We start from the raw sequence: 22,520 nt of genomic DNA on the forward strand, positions 1-22,520 counted from the left end.
CACGGACTTGGTTCATTTTCAAACAGCTCAGCTCATGTATAAGGTTATCCACATGTTACTTCCTGGCACTATACAGAAGTTGTTTTCTAACAGAGAAGGTCATTACAGTTTGAGAGGGGAGCTTCACTTACAGCATCAGAGAGTACGGACTATATTAAAAAGCTTTTGTGTTTCTGTTCGTGGAGTAAGGTTGTGGAATACGTTAGATGAGGGGCTCAAGCAATGTCCAAGCATGACCCAGTTTAGGAAGTGGTACAAACACATGGTTTTCACAGGGTATAGGGAAGAGGAAGGGTTTTAATATAGGGGGTTTTCACATATCTGTTATTGGCTGGTACTTTTTATTTCATTTTATTTTTGTCTTGCATCTTAGTATATGGTTGCATTAATTCTTTGTTGATATGAGGCCTAATTAAATAAGGCGGACTGATATTATTGAGGAATAGAAAAGGGGTAAGTTTTAACAAGCAAATGCTTCATCCTACTTCTTTTTGGACACAATGAATGAATTCTAATATTTATTATTATTATTGTCTTAAATATTGTTGCTATTATCTCAAGTATTATAATTGGTTTGTCTATTTTTGTTTTGTGTTTGTTTGTTTGTTTATTACTTTTATTTTCTCATGTCCAAAATAAAGCATTCTCATTCTCAAAAACTAAGAGCCGAAATATTGGTTGTAAAGTAAAGTAAAGTAAAATAAAGTAAAGTTGGTAAAGTATCAAATACTTATTTCATGCAGTTAAATACAAATTTATTATTTAAAAATTATACAATTTGATTTTCTGGATTTTTGTATTAGATTCCGTCCCTCACAGTTGAAGAGAACTTACAATATGATACAAATTACAGAGCTCTACATGGCTTGCAAGTGGGAAAACCAGCAAAATCCGCAGTGTATCAAATACTTGTTCTCTCCACTGTACATATAAAAACAAATAGTCTGTCATTCTTTTTTGTTGCAGATATTGATCGCAATAAAACTTTTGGACAACATGATTTCATTTCTTGTTATATTTAAAATGATTGGCGCATGTGCAAAACAGGTCAATAAAAAGAAAATTATTGGAAAAATATTAACAAAGATAGAGCATATGTCAAGCCTTCCATCATCAAAGTAGAAGACACGTAGTCTCAATATACAGTATATCCATCAACGTACTGTAAGTGTTGTTGTGAGGCACATCAAGTTATCTTCCCTTGCCTAACAGCGTTTCCACCTGTAAACATACGAACAAAAAAGTTGTAACACTTGCATTTATGTGTATATACATGTGAACCAAATGGCATGAATATCTACCGCCGTCAATGGCATTGAAACATGATCTTTCAATGCTAGCCATCCCAGTTCAGATAGAGATTATTTCTATCACCGTCAATGGCAGTGAAAGAGTTCATGTCACAACAGCTCTGACGTAGCGATGTGAATATCACGTGAACAAACCATGAAAAGGGATTTACTGTGTATGTGCAAGAGTCAGCAAAACTATGGGTTGATGACACAGTAGTTTGAACCCAAATGGATCATTTTTTTGTCGTTTGAATTGTGTCACAGTACAACTAAAAATGTAATATTAAGTTATTTTGGTATTTTCCTTAGCAGTGTTGTGTCATCCAAACTAACTGTACATTGCACTTTGCACATTTGGTGGTCCCCTACTCCCCTCCAGCAGCAAACAAACTATTTTTGTTGGCAGAAAGCTGGATCCCAACTGGGATTTTTGCCAAGTCCTCAGTGCAGACCAAAATATATCACTCCTACTCACGTGTTACACCTATGTTTATCTTGCCCTGAGGGCTTTCCTAGCTTGAATTTTGCACACATGAAAGGTGATTTTTTTTTTCTCCCCTTCTGCATGTCAAAGCGCATGCTTAAGTGAGCAGAGATGTTTTTATTTGAGGATAGTATGATCTCGGTAAATGACTTAGTTGCATGTCTTGTTCAATTGCTGCATTCACAGCGTGCAAAATGTCTTTGACACACTTTTCTCCGTTGCTGGCATCACCTGTGAGCAGCAAACCAAAGCACACACACACCAATGGCAGCAGCAGCTGACCGTGAGCTACAGTAGGAACTTGCTGTCAGCATTTTTCAGTCTATGTAGTCACGCCTGTTGTGGATTTTGGCTTTCCAAAAGAGAATTGTGCCCTTCAAACGATTTTGGTCTATTTTGAGGCGTGTCTATGTCAACACGAAGAGGTTATTTTTCAGCGGTCACAAATACATTCATAACTGATCGTGTAAGAACTGGAGGAAAATACATTTCAGCACTAATGATGATTCACAATATGTACATAATCCCGTTAAATGAAGGCATTGTCAGGTTTATTCATACATTGTTCAGAGTAATTAAGACCTCAAAGTAGTGACCATAGTATTAGAATGACTTATTTGGATATTGTTGTATTTACCAATGTGATAATATGATGATAATTGATACAGCATGTCGTGCACCTTCACCAAATAGTTGGTGAACCAATAAGTAGACTAATATCCTGTAGCTACGTTTACTAATAACTGGCTAGTCGCTAATTTTGTGATTTTAAAATCTCATTTTTATCTGCTAACTTACGGGGACTTTTGAACCCTCCAAAAATATTTTTGAATGATTTGCCTTTTTGATGATTTAGGGAAATAAATGAACTAAATAAATTGACTTGACTTAAATTGAAACAATACGCATAATGCTATACAACATTCGATTTCTTATATACTGTGCAGGTAGTCCCCGGGTTATGAACAAGTTCTGTTCCTAGGCTAGCGATGTAACCCGTATTTCCGCGTAAATCGGAATTAACCCCTCTAAGTAACCCGAAATACCCCCTAGATTTCAAAATAACTGTCCAAAAACATGTACTATAAATTCCTGCCTGGGATACACACAGTGCACGTGCGACTTTGATCTGATATGCACATTTTATTATTATATACACAAACACACACTTATATTGCATCAAAATTAACTTTGTCTTGCAATATCAAAAGAAACTTTCAAAAGAAACTTTTTCAGCATAAAAAAAAAAAAAAAGTGAGTCGGCTTACCTCTGCTCGTCGATGGCGTCACCCACGTGTTCAAATCCGTCACTATCTTCACTCGAGGACTCTCCCGAAGAAGACGATGATGACGAATTTGGACCATCCTCTTTCTCAAGTTGGTCAAAAAGCGCAATTGCTTGCGCTAAATTTAGTTTTCCGTTCATTCTCAAAGTCACACAAAGTTGCTGCTCAATCCAAACGGCCGTCGCTCGCCACCTCACTGCTTCAGAACACTCCTCCCTCTCGCTCGGTGGAACTTTGCACGGCAGTTATATTTATTTAAAAAACGCATTTTGTGCTTCCACTGTGACTTCGAAAGGGTTCGTTGGATTTGTATTTTTTTCATGGAGTTTCCGTTTTGAAAAAGGACAAGAAATGATGGAAATATAGACATAAACAAATGATCCATGCAGCGTTTTAATGTTTTTTTGAGAGGACAATAAAACTATAAAACTTAAATGACAATATCTCACATTTTAGTTGGTCGATTGACTTCAAATAATAACGAGAGTAAACCGCAACTTCCGCACTTTAAAACGAGACCAACCAACTGCATGTGGGTGACGTAATTAAAACGTGAGGGCGCTTCAAAGACGACGTGCGCTGAGGACACGCCGGCGCATCCTTCGACTCTCAAGGGTTAAAGACCAGCAGCACATTCGAAATATTTACAAAAAATAAATGCTAACTGCCCATTTTTTTCAGGGATTTAAGCATTTATTCACAACAATTTTCAAGGTAAAAAGCTCTTCGTCTGTGTTTCCACTCGGTTAGCTTTGATGGAGATAGGACTCCTATTAATCGGCCCCGCGCCCTGTCAATATATTTGTCAGGAAACGGGCAGGCAGGTGGTGTGTGGACCCAAATGCAGGGAAAGGAGGCGAGGCAGATTGACGGTGCAAAATGATTTAATTATGGCAAGCGAAAAACAAAGTACCAACAAATAATGACGAGATTCCAAAAAACACAGCGGCAAACAAAACTCAGGTTACTAACAAAAGGCTGGGTATCAAAACTTACTGAGGGCAACACGAGGGCTTGGAGAGACGCGAGAATGCTGACCAGAATGTGGATGTGGACGTAGACAGACTTTGACAATGACGCAACAAGAACTGACAAGAAACTGGGTGCTTATATACACACACACGCAGACAAGGGGTAATGAGACAACGAGGAACAGCTGGGTAACACAGTAGGATGCAGATTGCAGGATACACTAGGAGAAGGCACTCCTAGTGTATCCTGCAAATGGATGCAGGTGAAATCAATGGGCAATTACAGAGACAAGTCACACTAGGAGAAAACCAACACAAAACCTAACAATATTATGAAGTCTATGGTTAAGCATTACCAAGTATATTGCGTATGCAGTACCCAGCCTATATCAATAGTGCCTAAGCACATCACATAAAGTATTCCTCTGGATTGGTTGTGTTTTCATGCATGTGGAAGTAAAACATTCACTTTTTGACCACAAGACAACTATTTAAAAATGTGTTGACTATTTTGTTCACATCTGCATGTTTCAATACACGTGCGTATGAGACGTGGGCCTTCTCACATGCTATTACACGAGCAAACTGCACATTTGTGTGCCCCCTTCCCCATGTATTCTCCCATGTTTTCACACTCGTCGACATTGTGTCTCTTTTGTGTGCAGCCCTTTTGTCCCCCTAACGGTTGATGAGGAAAATGGCAGTGGTTAGCTGCTAAACCAGCATGCATGTTGGTCTCAAAACAGTCAGACAATATGGAACAGGCTGCAGCGACATACAAAGAAGTGCTGGGACATCTAATCGTCAGAACAAAGGGGGAGAGTAACCATCGGTGAAACTCGTTCAGAGTGCACGAGGTTATGTCACAAAATATTGCTCCCAAATAATAAAGTTTGTGAATTGATCGACTGATATAAATGTTAATACGGATTCAAAAGTTTGAATTAAATGATACTTGAGTCTACAACTAACTAACTAACATCACACTATGCCACGCATCCTCTGTTTTATGTGTTTTTTGGAAGTATATGTGGCACAAAACCTACAACACTCCTCCTTTCTCTAACAAGACCAAATGTTAATGGTGTTAGTCAATGTGGGTTCCGTCAAGGTCACTTCTATTAGACATTTATTAACTGCTAGTTTTGAAACACACACAAACACATTATGAGTGTTGAATCAAGGATTCAAAAGGCTTGCATAGCTGAAGAGGGTGGGGTGGGGTGGCAAAACTTCACTTTACCTCTTTCGGTCAACCCGTAGTGCATACGTTATAAAACATTTTACTCATTGAATATGTTTGACTTTTTTTGTTAAACATAAACCGTTTTGTGTGTATCTGTAAGTGTGTGCGCTCTCACTTAATTAGTTTGTTCTTATTTATGGAGTTTAAGGTGTCGCCAATAATTCACCAGGTCATAAGTCACTCAACTAACCAACGGAATGCTGCTATTGAGTGATTCTACTGAATTGCATAACTCTGACAATGAATGACTGACCTCAAGTTACTTTATTTCAAGGTTGAAATGGTGCGTGTGCAGTATTGAAACTGATAAAATAAAAATGTACAATTAAAAATACTAATCTTCGATCAATGAAGGTTCCAATTACTTGAAATTGTAATATTGTATTCTAATGAAAAAGGTTGCAAAATACACATAATCTTAGCAGTGAACAGACTCCTTCAAATACAGCATAACAGATGTACATTTGAATATCCCTTGTAAGGTATGCTGAGCTTTGTGGCATTTATTTCAACTTAGGTTACTTAGTTTATTGATCTGATAAAGAGCATACAGCAAGAACTACAAAAAGCATTTTTTTAGGAGCGTCACTTTACATCTGTCGCGGGCAACATTAGTATGAGCAGAAAGCTGTGATATCTGATAGCTTTCAAGTGAACAGGAGCTACATATGGTAAACCTGTCAGACCAGAAGGTGTGTGCACAACTGTACTATTACAGATGAAGCCCTGTCTGGATGTGCAGTTAGCGTAGCATCAAGGCCAAGTGTTAGTCAGCCAGCAAACGTGTCCTGTTTTCAAACAGAGCTCAAGTTGTTCATGTCAGGGCTCTGCATACAGACATAAAATAGTTCCTTCCCTCCTTCCTTTTTGCACGCTCGTCTTTCTTTACATAAATTCATCTCTCACGTTTCAGGTTTATTTTGCTAGCTTTAACTAGCGTTTACCCACCTCTTTAGGTACATGTTTCTCTTCTCCAGCAAGCATTTGGGTTAGACTTTGGGAGGTTTTACAGGACGTAAACAAGCTAGAATCTGGGTCAAGTATTCTACAATCTAAATAGTGAAGACGGTCAAAAGATGCTTGTAATGATAGTCTTTCCTGAGCGTGGAATCGCTGGTGTTTGTCTCGTAAAAGTCAGCTATACCCACGAGCTCACACGTGCGACACGCCAACATGTCTGCATGCCATTGCGTTGACATTTTGCGTAATTATTTCCCAGAAAAGTCTTTCCGCAATCTTCATTTGTACTTGCCAATAGCAAAGACAAGCAGGTCACAGCAGAACTATGAACTAAACTTTGTGTTATCTATAAGTCTAAATTTAAAGCACAATGTTTGAACAGGTGGATGGTATCAAACTACACGCTTTCTCTTCTAAAACAATTTTTCCTTACATTCAGGCCATACCAATCACAACTTAGAAGTACTGGGATTCTTTGTTTGTCCTTTATACAGTTTTTTAAAACAGGTCAATTTCAGTGCAGTGAATAAGTATTTGCCCCATTCTTAAATTGAGTTTTTTTGTTTAGTTTACTTTTTTCACAAAGTTTCCTGACTTTTAATTTTAAGATCATCAAACAAATCCCACACAAAGTATAGCTAGCTTTCTCGTTATGGTTAGCAACGAGATCCATTACTCACTAACGGAGAAAACATTGATCACTACGAAAATTGCTTGAGTTAAGGAAGGGGTGTCAAACCAATCCTATAGAGGGCCAAGAAGGTCCTGGATTTCGTTCCAACCAATAAAACGCAAACCGTTTAACCAATGAATTTTCTGCTGAAACAAGCAGCGCCTGACTGACACAATCAACTGATGACACCTACAGGAGATTCAATTGGGGAAAGGGTGTCTTGGCCTATGCGTCTCGTTACATCTGACATAATGTAAATAAAACACATCGTTTCAGAAAAAAAAAAAAAAACATCCCAACAGTCAAAACATGGTCCAGGGGCTGCTTTGCTAATTAAGGACCTGGGCTTTGTCAGAAAATCCATAAGAAGAAAGTGCAACCATTTGTTTGTGACTTCACGCTGAAACTCACTTGGGTTATGTAGCAGGAAAATGATCCAGACAGGGTCCCAGACTGCTCCTAAAGGGGGCATTTTAAAAACTATATAAAAAAGTAGAGGTGTCCCGACTAGTCGACGTCATCAATGACGTAACTGCGTCAACAAGCACACCATCCCGTCAACAGTTAATGAACACTTTTCACAATTCAAGTGGGGAAAGCGGCACAAAGTCAAAAAAGCGCACCAAAGTGACCAAAGCATGGACTTATTTCAACGAAACAAAGGAGGGTGCACTGTGCAGTCTCTGGGATGACAAGCTTGCATACCACAGCAGCACGTCAGCCGTGAATGAACACTTGAAACGTCGTCACCCAGGTATAATTTTGGAAGACGATAGGAGACAATAAGCTGGCAGATCGTGAGTCCATATAACAACATTTTTTATTGACGTTTACTTTATGTGGGTAGTACGACAGAGTATTAGGGGCTAATGTCGGGCTAATGTAGCTGTATAAGCCGCTATGCACTTTACATGGCGCGTTGCTATGTACGTTAAAACCAACAATATTGAAAGCATCTTGTGTTTTATAATTGGTTTTACAAATAAGGAAAACCTTATTATTTTGTTTCATCTACATCAAATTATAATCCATAGGAGAATTTATATTATGCTTCGTCGTAGCTCCCAGCGAAGGTATAGGTATGCAACGTGCGTGGCAGGTCACAGCTACATTACCCCTATGTAATATTGTGACTTTTGTTTCTCGTAGCGATATTACGACTTTGATCTCGTTCTTTTTTTTTTTTTAATTTATTAATTTGGCCCTAAAACTCCGTCATAGTGTCGTATCAACGTGCATCGTGCATTAAGTTTTTTTCACGTACTTCACACCAGTGATACGTGACGTTTATTTATCTACGCTGCGGTGCTCATTCTAATGCTGAGGACAATATAGACAAAAGAGAAAGTAAGAATTGTTTTGAATCCTGTTGGAAAATTGAAGTCACAGTGTTCTAAATCTGTTTACATTCCATTCTTTTGCACTAGTTAATGCCATCAGCATTTGACCTGATTGTTTATTTGTGATTATTATTGTTATGTATGTGTTTATTTGTACTTAAATAATGAATTTAAGTGTTCCATTCCAAAATGTTTTTGTGAATTAATAATCGTCAACAAAACTTTAATTGTAAGATAAATATTTTATATATATATATATATATATACATATATATATATATATATATATATATATATATATATATATATATATATATATATATATATATATATACATATATATATATATAGATGTATGTATGTATGTATATACAGTGACTTGCAAAAGTATTCGGCCCCCTTGAATCTTGCAACCTTTCGCCACATTTCAGGCTTCAAACATAAAGATATGAAATTTAATTTTTTTGTCAAGAATCAACAAGTGGGACACAATCGTGAAGTGGAACAACATTTATTGGATAATTTAAACTTTTTTAACAAATAAAAAACTGAAAAGTGGGGCGTGCAATATTATTCGGCCCCTTTACTTTCAGTGCAGCTAACTCACTCCAGAAGTTCAGTGAGGATCTCTGAATGATCCAATGTTGTCCTAAATGACCGATGATGATAAATAGAATCCACCTGTGTGTAATCAAGTCTCCGTATAAATGCTGTGATAGTCTCAGGGTTCTGTTTAAAGTGCAGAGAGCATTATGAAAACCAAGGAACACACCAGGCAGGTCCGAGATACTGTTGTGGAGAAGTTTAAAGCCGGATTTGGATACAAAAAGATTTCCCAAGCTTTAAACATCTCAAGGAGCACTGTGCAAGCCATCATATTGAAATGGAAGGAGCATCAGACCACTGCAAATCTACCAAGACTCGGCCGTCCTTCCAAACTTTCCTCTCAAACAAGGAGAAAAGTGATCACAGATGCAGCCAAGAGGCCCATGATCACTCTGGATGAACTGCAGAGATCTACAGCTGAGGTGGGAGAGTCTGTCCATAGGACAACAATCACTCGTACACTGCACAAATCTGGCCTATATGGAAGAGTGGCAAGAAGAAAGCCATTTCTCAAAGATATCCATAAAAAGTCTCGTTTAAAGTTTGCCACAAGCCACCTGGGAGACACACCAAACATGTGGAAGAAGGTGCTCTGGTCAGATGAAACCAAAATTGAACTTTTTGGCCACAATGCAAAACGATATGTTTGGCGTAAAAGCAACACAGCTCATCACCCTGAACACACCATCCCCACTGTCAAACATGGTGGTGGCAGCATCATGGTTTGGGCCTGCTTTTCTTCAGCAGGGACAGGGAAGATGGTTAAAATTGACGGGAAGATGGATGCAGCCAAATACAGGAACATTCTGGAAGAAAACCCGTTGGTATCTGCAAAAGACCTGAGACTGGGAAGGAGACTTATCTTCCAACAGGACAATGATCCAAAACATAAAGCCAAATCTACAATGGAATGGTTCAAAAATAAACGTATCCAGGTGTTAGAATGGCCAAGTCAAAGTCCAGACCTGAATCCAATCGAGAATCTGTGGAAAGAGCTGAAGACTGCTGTTCACAAACACTCTCCATCCAACCTCACTGAGCTCGAGCTGTTTTGCAAGGAAGAATGGGCAAGAATGTCAGTCTCTCGATGTGCAAAACTGATAGAAACATACCCCAAGCGACTTGCAGCTGTAATTGGAGCAAAAGGTGGCGCTACAAAGTATTAACGCAAGGGGGCCGAATAATATTGCACGCCCCACTTTTCAGTTTTTTATTTGTTAAAAAAGTTTAAATTATCCAATAAATTTTGTTCCACTTCACGATTGTGTCCCACTTGTTGTTGATTCTTGACAAAAAATTAAAATTTTATATCTTAATGTTTGAAGCCTGAAATGTGGCGAAAGGTTGCAAGGTTCAAAGGGGCCGAATACTTTTGCAAGGCACTGTATATATATATATATATATATATATATATATATATATATATATATATATATGTATACATAAATTATTTGAGTAGTCGACTACTCGCTAAAAAAGTCTGCAGACTAATCGGGAGAAAAATAATAGTTTGGGACAGCCCTATAAAAAAGGTAGCTGATTACCCAACAGGAAATTTGTAGAGTAAACATCTAAGAACTAGATTTTAGTGCACTTGTTTTATATTGAGGTGATCAGCATTTTACATGCAGTGGTTGTTTTTGTAGCACACACCACCATGTTCCATTCGACACACTCCGAAAATGCTCACTCTGAGGACATGAAAGCATAAATCTTGAAAAGCAGGTCATTCTTTTACACACAAAGACATTTGAGCTACAAGCCGTGCAAAAAAAAGTGCACAGTACACAGGTGAAGTTGAGGGGAGTGGTGACAACACTTTTAAACATGGCAATGTTCTCTATGTGGACATCATCTTATTATGAGTGCGTATGTGCAAGTGAGATGAGACAAACACTTTAAATGAATTAATTCCTCAGAACGCCACTTTCATTTCACATCCAGGATGTTCTTTATTCATAATATGCAACAGTTAGTGTATCTAGTGTTAGTGTTAATGTGTCTTTCCATTGTTTGACTGCGTAAATAACATTGATGTGGTTGCTTGGCAACTACTGCAAGCCTTTCAAGGCAGCTTGTCAAACTGAATGTGACGGTAGTCAGCTGTAACTGCTTCAGAAAAAAACTGACAACTTAATTGGCTTGTTAGTTTTCGATGATGAAACTGAAGGAAAAGTTTAATAGATTGAACCCTTGAACTCTGAGGTGATGTGCTAATAACCAGACATTCAACATGCCGTCTTCATGACGCTTACTTTTTTGTAAATGCCAAAGCATGCGCTATTATCATTATTATTACCACCAGGGGTTTCTCTGTTGTAACTGTAGATAGTTGAACACAGTATTATGCAATATCAGCGTCATTTTTAAACATAGCTTTTCCCGCTGTTGTCAAACATATGGAATGCGCAAACACCTTTGGCCCTCCTAGAGTTGTGTCACAGTAGCACGCAGGTGGAAAGTGGCATGTCTAATGTTCTATGTGAACAATTTTAAAGGGATCCTTGATCTTAAAGACATGTAGGCTTTAATAAACCACAATTGTTCTCTTGTATTAAAATATGTTGTTTGAAACACATAAAATTTTAAACCAATGGCAATATTTTACAATATTTAGTACATATTTTGACCGAAAGTTGGCGCCATGTTTTGCGGGCTCGGAGTGATGACGTAACTGGGACGTTTCCAATTGTGTACAACAATTGTGTATTGGTGCCTAAACTCGCTACGTAAAATGCCACGATGTGCTGCCTCTGGATGCAATTTCCAGTCAAATGGAAACAAGGGGAGAGATGTGAGTCTCCACAGATTTCCTATAGACCCTACCCACGTGACGTCACAACTCCACTCTCCTGAATGGTACCGCCCAATTGTCCGTCAAAACATAGTGTTAACCTGTTACGGCTACGTACATTCCTCCTATTTACGGCGTGTTTTTCTGCTCCTTAACATTAATAATCAAAATGGTGAAGGCGTGTGTGGCTGTTGGTTGCACTAACAGAGAAGATCGAAGGAGAGACTTGAAGTTTTACCGTATTCCGAGGGATCCAAAGAGGAGAGCGAAATGGACGGCTGCAATTCGACGTGAAAACTGGGCACCAAAAAAATCACCACAGACTATGTAGTAGTCATTTTATATCCGGTAAGATGCATTTAAGATATACTTAGAGGGTTTGGGGCTGACAAATAACCACAATTAAGATCATTGCTAGGCTAATCGCCGACAACATACACGTATGTATGTAGTGAGAGTGCTATCGCTAAACCATATAAACATTAAAAGCCTTAACTCCATTGACAAACGACATGAAATACATTAGACTTGACAGTGGATGTTAGCAATAACAAAAGATTTTGAATTGAAAATTTCGTAACTCACCTTTCCAAGCACAAGATCTGGCGACTGTATAGAACAAAGCTTTTCCACATAACGCCTTTTATGCAACACATCCAGTGAGTTTACGGCATCAGAAAGCACCGGGTCTTCCATGAAATGCATTTTAAATTCTTCGATCAATTGAAACCAATGCTAATACAGAGACAAAATGACGGACAAGTGGGCGGAACCATACAGCGAGCACGTGGTTTTGTGACGTCGGTGGGTAGGGTCTATAGACAAGAAGAGGAGAACGGTTTGGGAAAAAGCCTGTAGACTGACAAAACGTCCCAAAGACCCAAGGCTTTGTTCTCGTCATTTTTCTCCTACCGCGTTCGAGGCATTTAGTCGACGACAACTTATGAAAGAGCTCACCGGAGCGGCTGGATATAAGCGGAGACTAAAACAAAATGCTGTTCCAACTATTTTCCCTCATAAGAAGCCTCAACTCGCTCGGATAGCGAGTGAAATGCGCGCAAAATAGCGCCAAAGACAAGAAACTCTGGCCGCTCTCTTAAGCAGGCAAGCCGCTCCTGTTGCTACAGTGGTAGGCGAACCTTCTGGCATAGCGCTAGTCACAGTGGAAGCTAATAATTCACATCTACTGTCAGTTCATCAGGCAGTAAGTGTGTCTGTTCAGTATCCACCTAATATGAGTGATGCTGCCAGTCAAACTGATCCAGACACGTCCAATGCAGCTATACAGTGGCCAGCTGATGAGCGCCGAGCACTTAATATGGACCACTCTTACGTAGCTAAACGGGAGTTGGATGTACAAGACATGGAGGACACTCGATCCAGATGACGAATTTAATGAGGACAGTCAGCCACGACACGACTCCGATCCTGACTATCACACGTGTGCATTCAGAGTTTTATAACCTTCAGTGAGAGTTTATAATGTAAATAGTCATGAAAATAAAAAATGCATGAATGACATGGTGTGTTCAAACTTTTGGCTTGTACTGTATGTAAAGCACACGACAGCTCTGGATGCTAAAGATCTACATAATTATATTGAATAAGTTTGATCACGCAATAGCTCACCTTGAAGCTCTGCTAACATAAACCGTACACCACCAGTTTTGCCCAACTCTTGTCTTATCAGGTATTTCCTGCTCTGCATTTTGCCTTTGCTGCTCGTCTTGTGAACGAAGGGCAGTGCTGTCCGGTTCTTCACTTTTCCGCTCTGGTTCAAATTGGACGAGCAGAACCGACGACATGTTGGGGTAGCTAACGAGTGACACGCTGGAAGTTCGGCAGCGGGCCCAGTGACGTCAACGCACTGCGACGTCAACAAAAATGGCGACCTATCAGTTAAAATAATTTTACAAATTTTATTAAAACATTAAGAGGAGTTTTGATATAAAATTATTATAACTCATACTAAAATGTATCTTTTAAGAATTACTTGTCTTTAAGATCGAGGATCCCTTTAAGGTAAAACTTTAAAATAATCAATGTTTTACTTATCTCACCCATATTCTTGAAGAATGTAAACTAGGTGGCAAAGAAGCAGAGTTTGATACTGCTTACTTCAAACATCCCACACCTCTCTGAACCCTAGAATTTCGTCATCTGCAAAAGACAGAAATAGTACAAATGTTGGGATTGTTTAGTCTCCACCCTTCTTTGCCTTTCAAAAAAAAAGCTAATAACGTGAAAAAGCAAATTAATTATGTTACAATTACCATTTAATAATTCCATTTTGTTCGTTTCAAATTTTCAAATAAAACCCTGCAGGACCTTTTAAATTGAGTTTTATGAGAAAAGCTGCAGAAGTTACTATTTTTTTTTCCTTACATATTTTCGCAATATATAAATATTTATCTCTAACAATCTAATTAAACCCAAAATCGATATATATTACGTCAAACAGCTATTATGATTTCAAATAATGAAAGCATATGTAAACTACATTATGTTTGGGCGATGTTATGCATCGCCACGCTGACGTTATATACTTTTATTTTGAAAGCAAACATTTGTTTTTCCTGTTACATCCTGGTATATTTTCCATCTTGATACCGCTGGAAACTAGCGTCATCCAGCCTACATATTCCTGATTACTAAATATTGAAAAAATAAAAGACTAAAAACCGGCTGGTTTTTCACGAGCGGAGGTTAACATACCTTACGGAAAGGAAGATGGTGGCCAAACAGAGGATTCGCATGGCGAACGAGAAACACAGCAAGAACATCACGCAGAGAGGGAACGTGGCCAAGACGCTGGTGAGCCCATTAACTGTCAGCATGATGATATTAGCCCGAATGGGTGACATGCTTATCCTGGTCGCTATCCTTTCTATCTGTGAATGACGGAGGGATGGCGGTGCTTTTAGAAAGTCATCATGTTGGTCCTGTATCCCACATCATGTTTTCAGGAATGAAATTAACTCATTGGCTGCCATTGACAGCAATATACGTCCAATCTATTTGAAGTGGAAGCTGGGATGGATGGCGGCGAAAGAACGAACGCTCATTCGCTGCCACTATCCCACTTCAAATGGATTGGACGTTTACAAGTGATAAACGCATTTAAATTCAAAGCAGAAAAGAGCCAGAGAGCATTCACAGCACCATCATTCAGATTGAAGTCATTCGGATAAACCGTTCATCTTCACATTTCACAAGAATTCACTCAGTAAAATCAACACCCCACTTATGTCCGTTTGTAAATCCTCTTGAAGTAGGATTTGAAAGGGTATAAGCGGTACGTCTACATACGAAGTTAGTTCGTTCCAGGAAATTCTTTGTAAGTCGAAATGGTCGTATGTCGAGCAGGGTTTTCCTATAAAAATACATTATACTTCCATTAATTCCTTCCACAGTCCGAAAACCAAGGGCGTAGGTTTGGCCCCAACATTGATAGGGACGATATTTGCTCTTTTTGCTGGCGACGGGACATTAATAAGTCCAAACACATTGGTTGAACGGGGGTCAGCGCTACATTTCTCATGAATATGAACCTAATTAACAGATAGGCTAATTGATCAATGCAAAATAAATCTGTATTGACTTATCCTAACTTTCATGTGTATTGGATCAGGCGACACACCGGTCAATTCAAACCTTTGTTTTTAAAAACTACAAAAGAAACATCTTGAAAACCTTCTAGAATAAATGTCTGGATTTTACTAGCAAATTTAAATAACGATATTTGAACATAACCTCAATTATATTAACATACACAAAAAATACAAACTTGTAAATAATCTCTTAAGCATCCAGGTTTGCAGAAAATAAACATTTGTCTTAAGACTGTCAACACTGTCCGTCTAAATAAATAAACATAACGTGATTAAACTTCTTAATCAAGGAATGAAAAAAAAAAAAAAAATTATATATATAGAGCCTTCCTTTAGGTGAAACACTACTGCTTTTGTCCACAAGCACAACAAAAAATGAAAGCTCCTTTTAGCTGCTTTGAGACCACATAAATAAAATAAAAATGACAATTGGGAAGTGGGTAAACCCCAGTTCACTACATTTCTCACAGTTTGATTATTAACAGAAGAAAACATACAGGAGGACACTTCTCTCTAAGCAGCTTCCTACTCGAGTTTTGCAGGTTAGCAAATTCACAGCTTAATGCTATGCTAACTCTGATGCAGGTCGGACTACCAGTAGCAAAATTTGTGGCGTGTACCCCACCTCCACAACATTGACGTCTTTTTTTCATTACTTACAGTGCCTGCTGCTGCTGGCTGGAAAAAAAAGTTCCAATATCCCTACCCGGGGTGGAGGAGGTGGTTTTGTTGACATGTTGTATTTAAAAGTTTAAAAGTATAAAATTTACTTAAAAGTTAGTGGGGACAATCTGAACATCCTGAAAAGTTGCTAGTGTTATGTCCCTACCATCCCTATGCAAACCTACGCTCTTGCCGAAAATCTACACCAAATCCTTAATAAATACTGCTGATACTATTACAAATGGCAATCACACATAGCAAAACAAATAAATTATTAATAAAAAACAGAATAATATAATGATAATTCCTGTAATAACAAATTGGGTTGTAATATGGCAGATGTGTTTTGTGTGGTGTACCTGAACGCACTGCATGTCTGACGTGAAAGAGGGAGAAAGGTGTGGTTGAGATTTTACTTTCTCTTTTAATATTTTGTTGTTGCTGTCAACTGCGATGGACAGTCGGCGTGTTGTGTTGCTCAAGTTCTGAAATAAATGATAAAAATCTGACGAAGCTGGTGATTTCTTTGGCGATGTTACCACAATAACAATTGCCTCTTTAACTTAAAAAGACTGGCAAACGGAGGTCGGAGGAGGACCGTCGAGATCATAGAAATTCTGCGGCCGTATTGTCGAGCCACTTCACGGACGTGCACCCCACGCTCATATTTTTCTATCATTTCCATTTTCATTTCAATGGTAAGCATCACCTTCTCCTTTTTTCACCACCTGCAGTAACCTTCTTGGAACCTGTTTTCTCTCACAATAAAATAGGCCGTGCGTCCGTCGTCAGCGCTGTCATGTCGTCGTATTTCGAGCATGTCGTCGGATGTAGAAATAAATAACGAGTCAAATTTTACGTCGGATGTTTGACAGATCGTGTGTGAAAGCGATCGTATGTCCAGGTACCACTGTATAGGAGTTTAAACAAGTACGAAACGTATTGTAGTGTCTATCTACTTTCATGTGTCAGAATGTAAATTAAAAGAGCTTCTCTTATTTTCGCTTTCGTTTTCCACATTTGAGGGCATTTTAGCAATACACTGAAAAACAAAAACGGGCAAAACCTGAAAACCTTGAGTTTAATGTCACTGTATGGAAAATTAGATGGAATAAAACTATCAACTAAAAGCTCTTTATTTGTTTTATTCATGCTTTTTCTGTGCTAATGATAATGTGGGTGTGTGTTTCTGTGTGCATCTGTTTGTGCGTTTCCCATAGCGACCACAGGAAGAAAAATATCCAGTGGGCCCCTGGCTGCTTGCTCTCTTTGTATTTGTTGTGTGTGGATCAGGTATGTAGCTCGTACAGCTTATTTTTTCCCCAGCATGAATTGAAGAAAAGGGACGTGCAAACATTGTGTGTAAACATATGTGAATTTTCTGATGTAAAAAAGTTTAAGATAGCTTCATTGTTTGTAAACATTTACAATAGAAATGAAATGTTTACACACCCCTTTTAAAGTGCATGCTTTTTTGTACTATGACAAATGAGGCTAAATTAAATTCTTCCTGACCTTTTATTGCATCTCATATTTTACTACATGTGGGGGAGAATTAATTATGAACTGACTTAACCAATGTTTTAACTTTTTGGCCTTAATTTCAAAAGAAATCTTGATCTCTGCTGCTCATGATCGAAGCTCTTTGGGACTGTTTTACTACAAACAGAAACCTTTTTGTGTCTAAAAAATGTCAAGAAAAGCTTATTAGACTACTTAAAATAAGACTACTTGTCCTCTCTCAGCCATATTTCAGATCATCCAGAGTATACGTATGGGAATGTGATCGAGGAAACACCTCAACTACCTTCATGCCCTCACTGAGCCTGCCGAGGGTACACTTCAAAAGCCCACTCACCTCCTTCAAAAGGTCCCAAAGACAGCCGACGGGCCTGTAAATTCACCGCCGCCTCCCCTCATACACCTTTGCAGTGTTGCAGTCTGTGGTGCTGACCGCTTTTCTATGGACAGTCTGAAACCACGCCGGCTGTGTCTTGTTACTCATATACTATATGTGTGAACGTTTGCACATGTAAGTGCGTTCAACTGCAAACGTGTGAGACTGTTTATGCACGCATACGTTCCTGCATACTGCCATAAATGCCTGTTTCAGTGTTCATTTGTCTTGTGTCAGAAGACTTTTTATTCTAATAAATGTTGATTGAGAATCAAACAGTCTACTGTTCTATGCAAATTACAGTGGACTCACTAGACACCTGATTAAAACAATCGCACCACTTTAATCAAGGATTAAAAACAACTCGAATCAATGATAATGCAACGGCTACAACTGACGGTGATAGACGGACCAGAGTTGCTCTAATAACAGCTATTTTTTACATTGACCACACACTGGGGGCAGGGCAGAGAACTTGAAATTTCAAGTCACCTACAGTATTTCATTTGCAAGTTTTGATTGAAAACTTGCAAAATACAAGTATTGCCAAAAAACAAAATATTAAGTAAGCGGAAATAATGTTAAAGGGATGTTACAGTGTCACTTTTTTACTCGCAACTGACACCTCTGGCCGAAGGCGTAACTGCAGCTTATACATGGCACGCATGCTTGTAAGATCACGACGATAAAGCCCATCAAATCAGCACCAGAAACGTAAAGCTAGTTAGAAGCAAGTGGGTTAGAAAAGTGTTTTTGCCTAGTGGACACTAGGCGGAGGCTGGTAAAATGGCTATGCTGCCGCGGGGATGCGTGTGGATGTGCACAGGCGTGTGTCTGCTCTGACTGGTCGACCTGAACCCTCTGTATTGATAGTAAGAAAAAGTGATTTTGGGGGCAGTCTCAGTTAAAATGACAGGGGTCTGTACTCATTAAGGCATTGGTGGAGCTTGCATGGAGTAGAAAAGTATTTTTAATGAACTTTAAAAATCCAGCATAGTCCCTTTAAAGCAACACTAGGTAACATTTCAACCTTTATAAAATATTTTCATAACATTTGTGATATGTCGACTGACAACTAGTTGAATGACACCTCTTTTATGTCTTGAGGGGTCTGTATCGCTTTCACCGGCAGTAATTAACTTTGAAGAGGGTGGCAGGAACCCTGCCACACAAAAAAAAAACTACAAATGTGCTGACTGCTTTAAGGCAAACATCACTTCCCCCATTCCCCAATCATTATTGCCACACAGTTGCTACCCGTCATATGCTATTGTTTAACCATAACTAGATTTATTACCTTATTACCTATTCACACAGCCGCTGGAAACAGAAATGTTTAATCCATCTGCAGGCGACCGAGAGATTTTTGATTCATTGAAGATTTTACCACACTGTTCGGGTGTGCCCAGTTAATCTTGGGAAAAGCAGTCTTCCTTAAGGCAAAACACTACCGCTTTTGTCCACCGGCGTCGCTAAAATCAACCAAAACTGAAACGCCACCAAATGTTGCTTTAAGCAGGCAAAACAACACTAAGTAAATTTGACATATAAGTCTTACGTTCTACTTGCTTAGCATAGGTTTAAGAACATATATTCTATAAAAAGACAATACCCAGCTGAGCTAAAAGGTCTGGCTAACTTGCTAATGTCAGTCCACAATTTAAGACATCGGGAGTGAGGCTAGGGCTAAGTTCCCACAATTTAACATTTAAAGGTTATCAAGTTCTGCTTACTTAGAAATTTTTCCCTATACACACATGTATTCAAGTTAGCACAACCCATTTTAAGAAGTTATCGTTGATGTGTTATGAATATTCCAAATACAGTGGTGAGAAGTATTTGACACTGCCAATGGGAAAATCCATTGGCAGTGTGTATGAAATACTTGTTCTCCCCCTAAGAAAACTTGAAAATTTGAGTTGTGCTTAATATCTTAAATTATCGTTATTTTCATAAATTCAGCAACTTTCAAATTACAATTTACAACAAAAACTAAGGAAAAAGTAACAAACTGCCTACTGTTCTAACAGATTTGTTTTCATGAATTAACTCATTGGCTGTCATTGCCGGCAATAGACCTTCAATCCATATTGACTGAGAGGATTGATGGCGATCATTCACTGCCAGACATTAACGGTCCAAATTTATTGGATGTTCATCGCCGTCAATGACACCGAAACGTGGACAAGTCACCATGAAAGGAAACATAACCAGGTGCCGAGTTAGCATTTTAATGAAAGTTGTGAAGTGCAGCTTTCAAGTGCAATTGCGGTAAGTTATGTTACAACTTCTCATCCAGTCTTGCAGAAACATGCAGAAAACATGAGCATACAACCGATACAAAGAATTTCATGGAAAACAACATGTCCAGAAGCTGCAATTGGTGTCTTGTAATGTTGGTATTCATACTGTTCATCCAGAAGTATCTCAGTCCCCAAAAAAAAAAAAACCTAAATCATAAAAAGTGCAATACATCAGAAGAGAAAAAAAATGGTTTTACAGTAAGAGTGAAAGTCGCAGTGGCAGTTTTCGACAACATTGTTGGCTGCACCTCTTCAGCTTAAATAACCAAACTCCTTTAGAACCTGAAAATACAAGCTTTTAAAAATAGACAACAGTTTGGGCAAGCATGTCGTCGCTTACGCTTAGTGACCAAGATAATGCCTGTTGTTTCTCTTCCTCTCACTATTTTACATGTTTACTTACACTGTACAGAAATATACATGTTCTCTGCCTGCCAAACAATGTTTCAATTCTATGCCACTGCAGAGCTAAGCAATGTGAAAAACAAATACTGAAAATATAAGAAAACAAATCTAGTTTGTTCTATCAAAACCAAGTAACACAATCCATGCCGCTGTTTATTTATGAGCTCCAAACACCCCTACCCCCCATTCCAGATGGGGACTTGGTCATATTTGCTAACATTCGTTGTCATTCTTGAAAGGCCTTTTCTTTCAACGTAACATCAGCTTACAGGTATGAGAGACATATTTACAACACGTGACCAAAAAAAAAAAAAAAAACCTTCTGCCATTCTTTCACATGTAACATAGTAAAATTGACATCGCCTAAAATCCACACACAGGCACAGTGATCTTTTCAGCATCTGTGTTGAAGTATGTGGATCTGCTCATTGTTGAAAAGACATTCTAGCCGACATGTCCATTTTACTTATTTTTTTGGCAATTGTTTCAATGAGTCGCACGATTGTCGCCTTGTGCAGCACTTGTCCCATTGGATGCATCCTTTTTCGGGATAAATATGTGCAAATTCTTGGATCAACGGCATCGACCCTTTGTCGTAAGCTCGCTTGCGTAAGCAGAAGTAGTGTCGAGCCCGTCGTCGAGTCCGTCCATCTGCGCGTGTCGGACTTACGCTGAGGGGCCGGAGGTGTGCGAGGCGGCTTGAGCGAGGGCGCACGTGGGACCCGAGACGGCGGCCGTTGAGGAGGCGGCGGGCGGAGAGGTGGTCTGGACCTGCGCCTGGAACTGAGCCATCTGTTCCGGGCTGGCCAGTGTCTTCAGAAGTGTGTTCTCCTGCTCCAGCTGGGAGTTGCGGTCGATCAGCTCTTTGATCTGCTCCTTCAGGACTTCCACCTCTTCGCGCACGGCGTACATTAGGTGACTCTTCACCAGGTCCTGATACACATGAAGTAAGGTGTGTTAAGACTTTTGGCACTGCTCAAATGGATCCTAACACACATGTTAACTCATTGGCTGCCATAGACAGCGATAGACCTCAAATCCATTTGAACTGGGAATGCTGACAGCGAATGAACGCAGCCCTTCCAATTCAATTGGATTTGGCTTCTACTAGTGACAACCTAATTTAAATTCACAGTAGAAGGATGAAGAGAGCCACATCATCGGATATTATCATCAAAGGCACTGAAAGAAAGTATTTGAAGTGCATTGTCCATTTCCAGTATTTGCATTGTCTTTTTAAAGTAATAGAATGTGTTATTTGAGTTAAAAAAAAAAAAAAAAAACTACAGTGCATGTAAAATGTAAGACTTTTTACAGCTTTTTAATGGCATATTAAAATCAGACTTCAAATTCACTAGCAACAATTACAAGTGGGCTATATGACTTCATAGGGCTGTGGCTTTGTTCTTTATTTTACAAAATAAAAATGAACCAAAATTGTGAGGTGCTTTAATTCTCTTCACTCCACACAATTTCCAGCAATTCCAAAACTTTTGGACTGCGAATTTACGGATTAAGAATGTGTAAAACTAGTTTGATTTGTTTAGGGCTCAGCAGCCAGGTGATTTGTAATTTCCGTTACTGCTTAGCAATGTTCGCACAGGATTGTTAATTCATGATATACTCTTTCCAAATACAGATCTGATGCAGTTTAATTGTTAAAAAAGAAGTTGTTTGAGGTACTTTGCTTCAGAAATCCATATCAAAGCCATAGCGTGATACTTTGATGTCCGAGTGCCCCAATTTGGAGTCATATGGCATTTACATCATTATTTTGTGTTTTTTTTTCAGCAATTTGAATTTATAAATGAAAAAAAGTTTTGACTTGTTGAAACAATTTCTCTTAAATGTGGCATTACTTCACGACAAAAGACTCCAAATACGTTTACGTCATAACCCTGCCCATTTGGAAAATTCAGCCAATCAGCGCACTGGATATTTTTACCCACTGTGTGCACTTCGACTTGCCTAGCAACAGGGCTGAGTAAC

General features: G+C 38.8%; 2 protein-coding genes across 4 annotated transcripts in view; one reads left to right on the forward strand and one right to left on the reverse strand.

The window, feature by feature from the left end:
* Positions 1–14,240: 14,240 nt before the first annotated feature.
* LOC130927190 (stress-associated endoplasmic reticulum protein 2) lies at positions 14,241–18,080 on the forward strand. The gene is made up of 3 exons (XM_057852829.1): positions 14,241–14,466; positions 17,147–17,219; positions 17,672–18,080. Exons 1-3 carry the CDS (start codon positions 14,383–14,385, stop codon positions 17,710–17,712), a joined length of 198 nt encoding a protein of 65 aa, XP_057708812.1. The 5' UTR covers positions 14,241–14,382; the 3' UTR covers positions 17,713–18,080.
* A 1,958-nt stretch (positions 18,081–20,038) lies between these two features.
* LOC130926958 (TSC22 domain family protein 1-like) overlaps positions 20,039–22,520 on the reverse strand; it is a 39,192-nt gene continuing 36,710 nt past the window's right edge. For all 3 annotated transcript variants that reach the window (XM_057852321.1, XM_057852324.1, XM_057852323.1), the window contains exon 3: positions 20,039–21,464. In XM_057852321.1, the coding sequence (XP_057708304.1) occupies positions 21,198–21,464 (267 nt within the window). In that variant the 3' untranslated portion in view covers positions 20,039–21,197. The remainder of the gene's footprint in view (positions 21,465–22,520) is intronic.

This window comes from Corythoichthys intestinalis, chromosome 12 (genome assembly GCF_030265065.1).
Source record: "Corythoichthys intestinalis isolate RoL2023-P3 chromosome 12, ASM3026506v1, whole genome shotgun sequence".
Taxonomy (NCBI): domain Eukaryota; kingdom Metazoa; phylum Chordata; class Actinopteri; order Syngnathiformes; family Syngnathidae; genus Corythoichthys; species Corythoichthys intestinalis.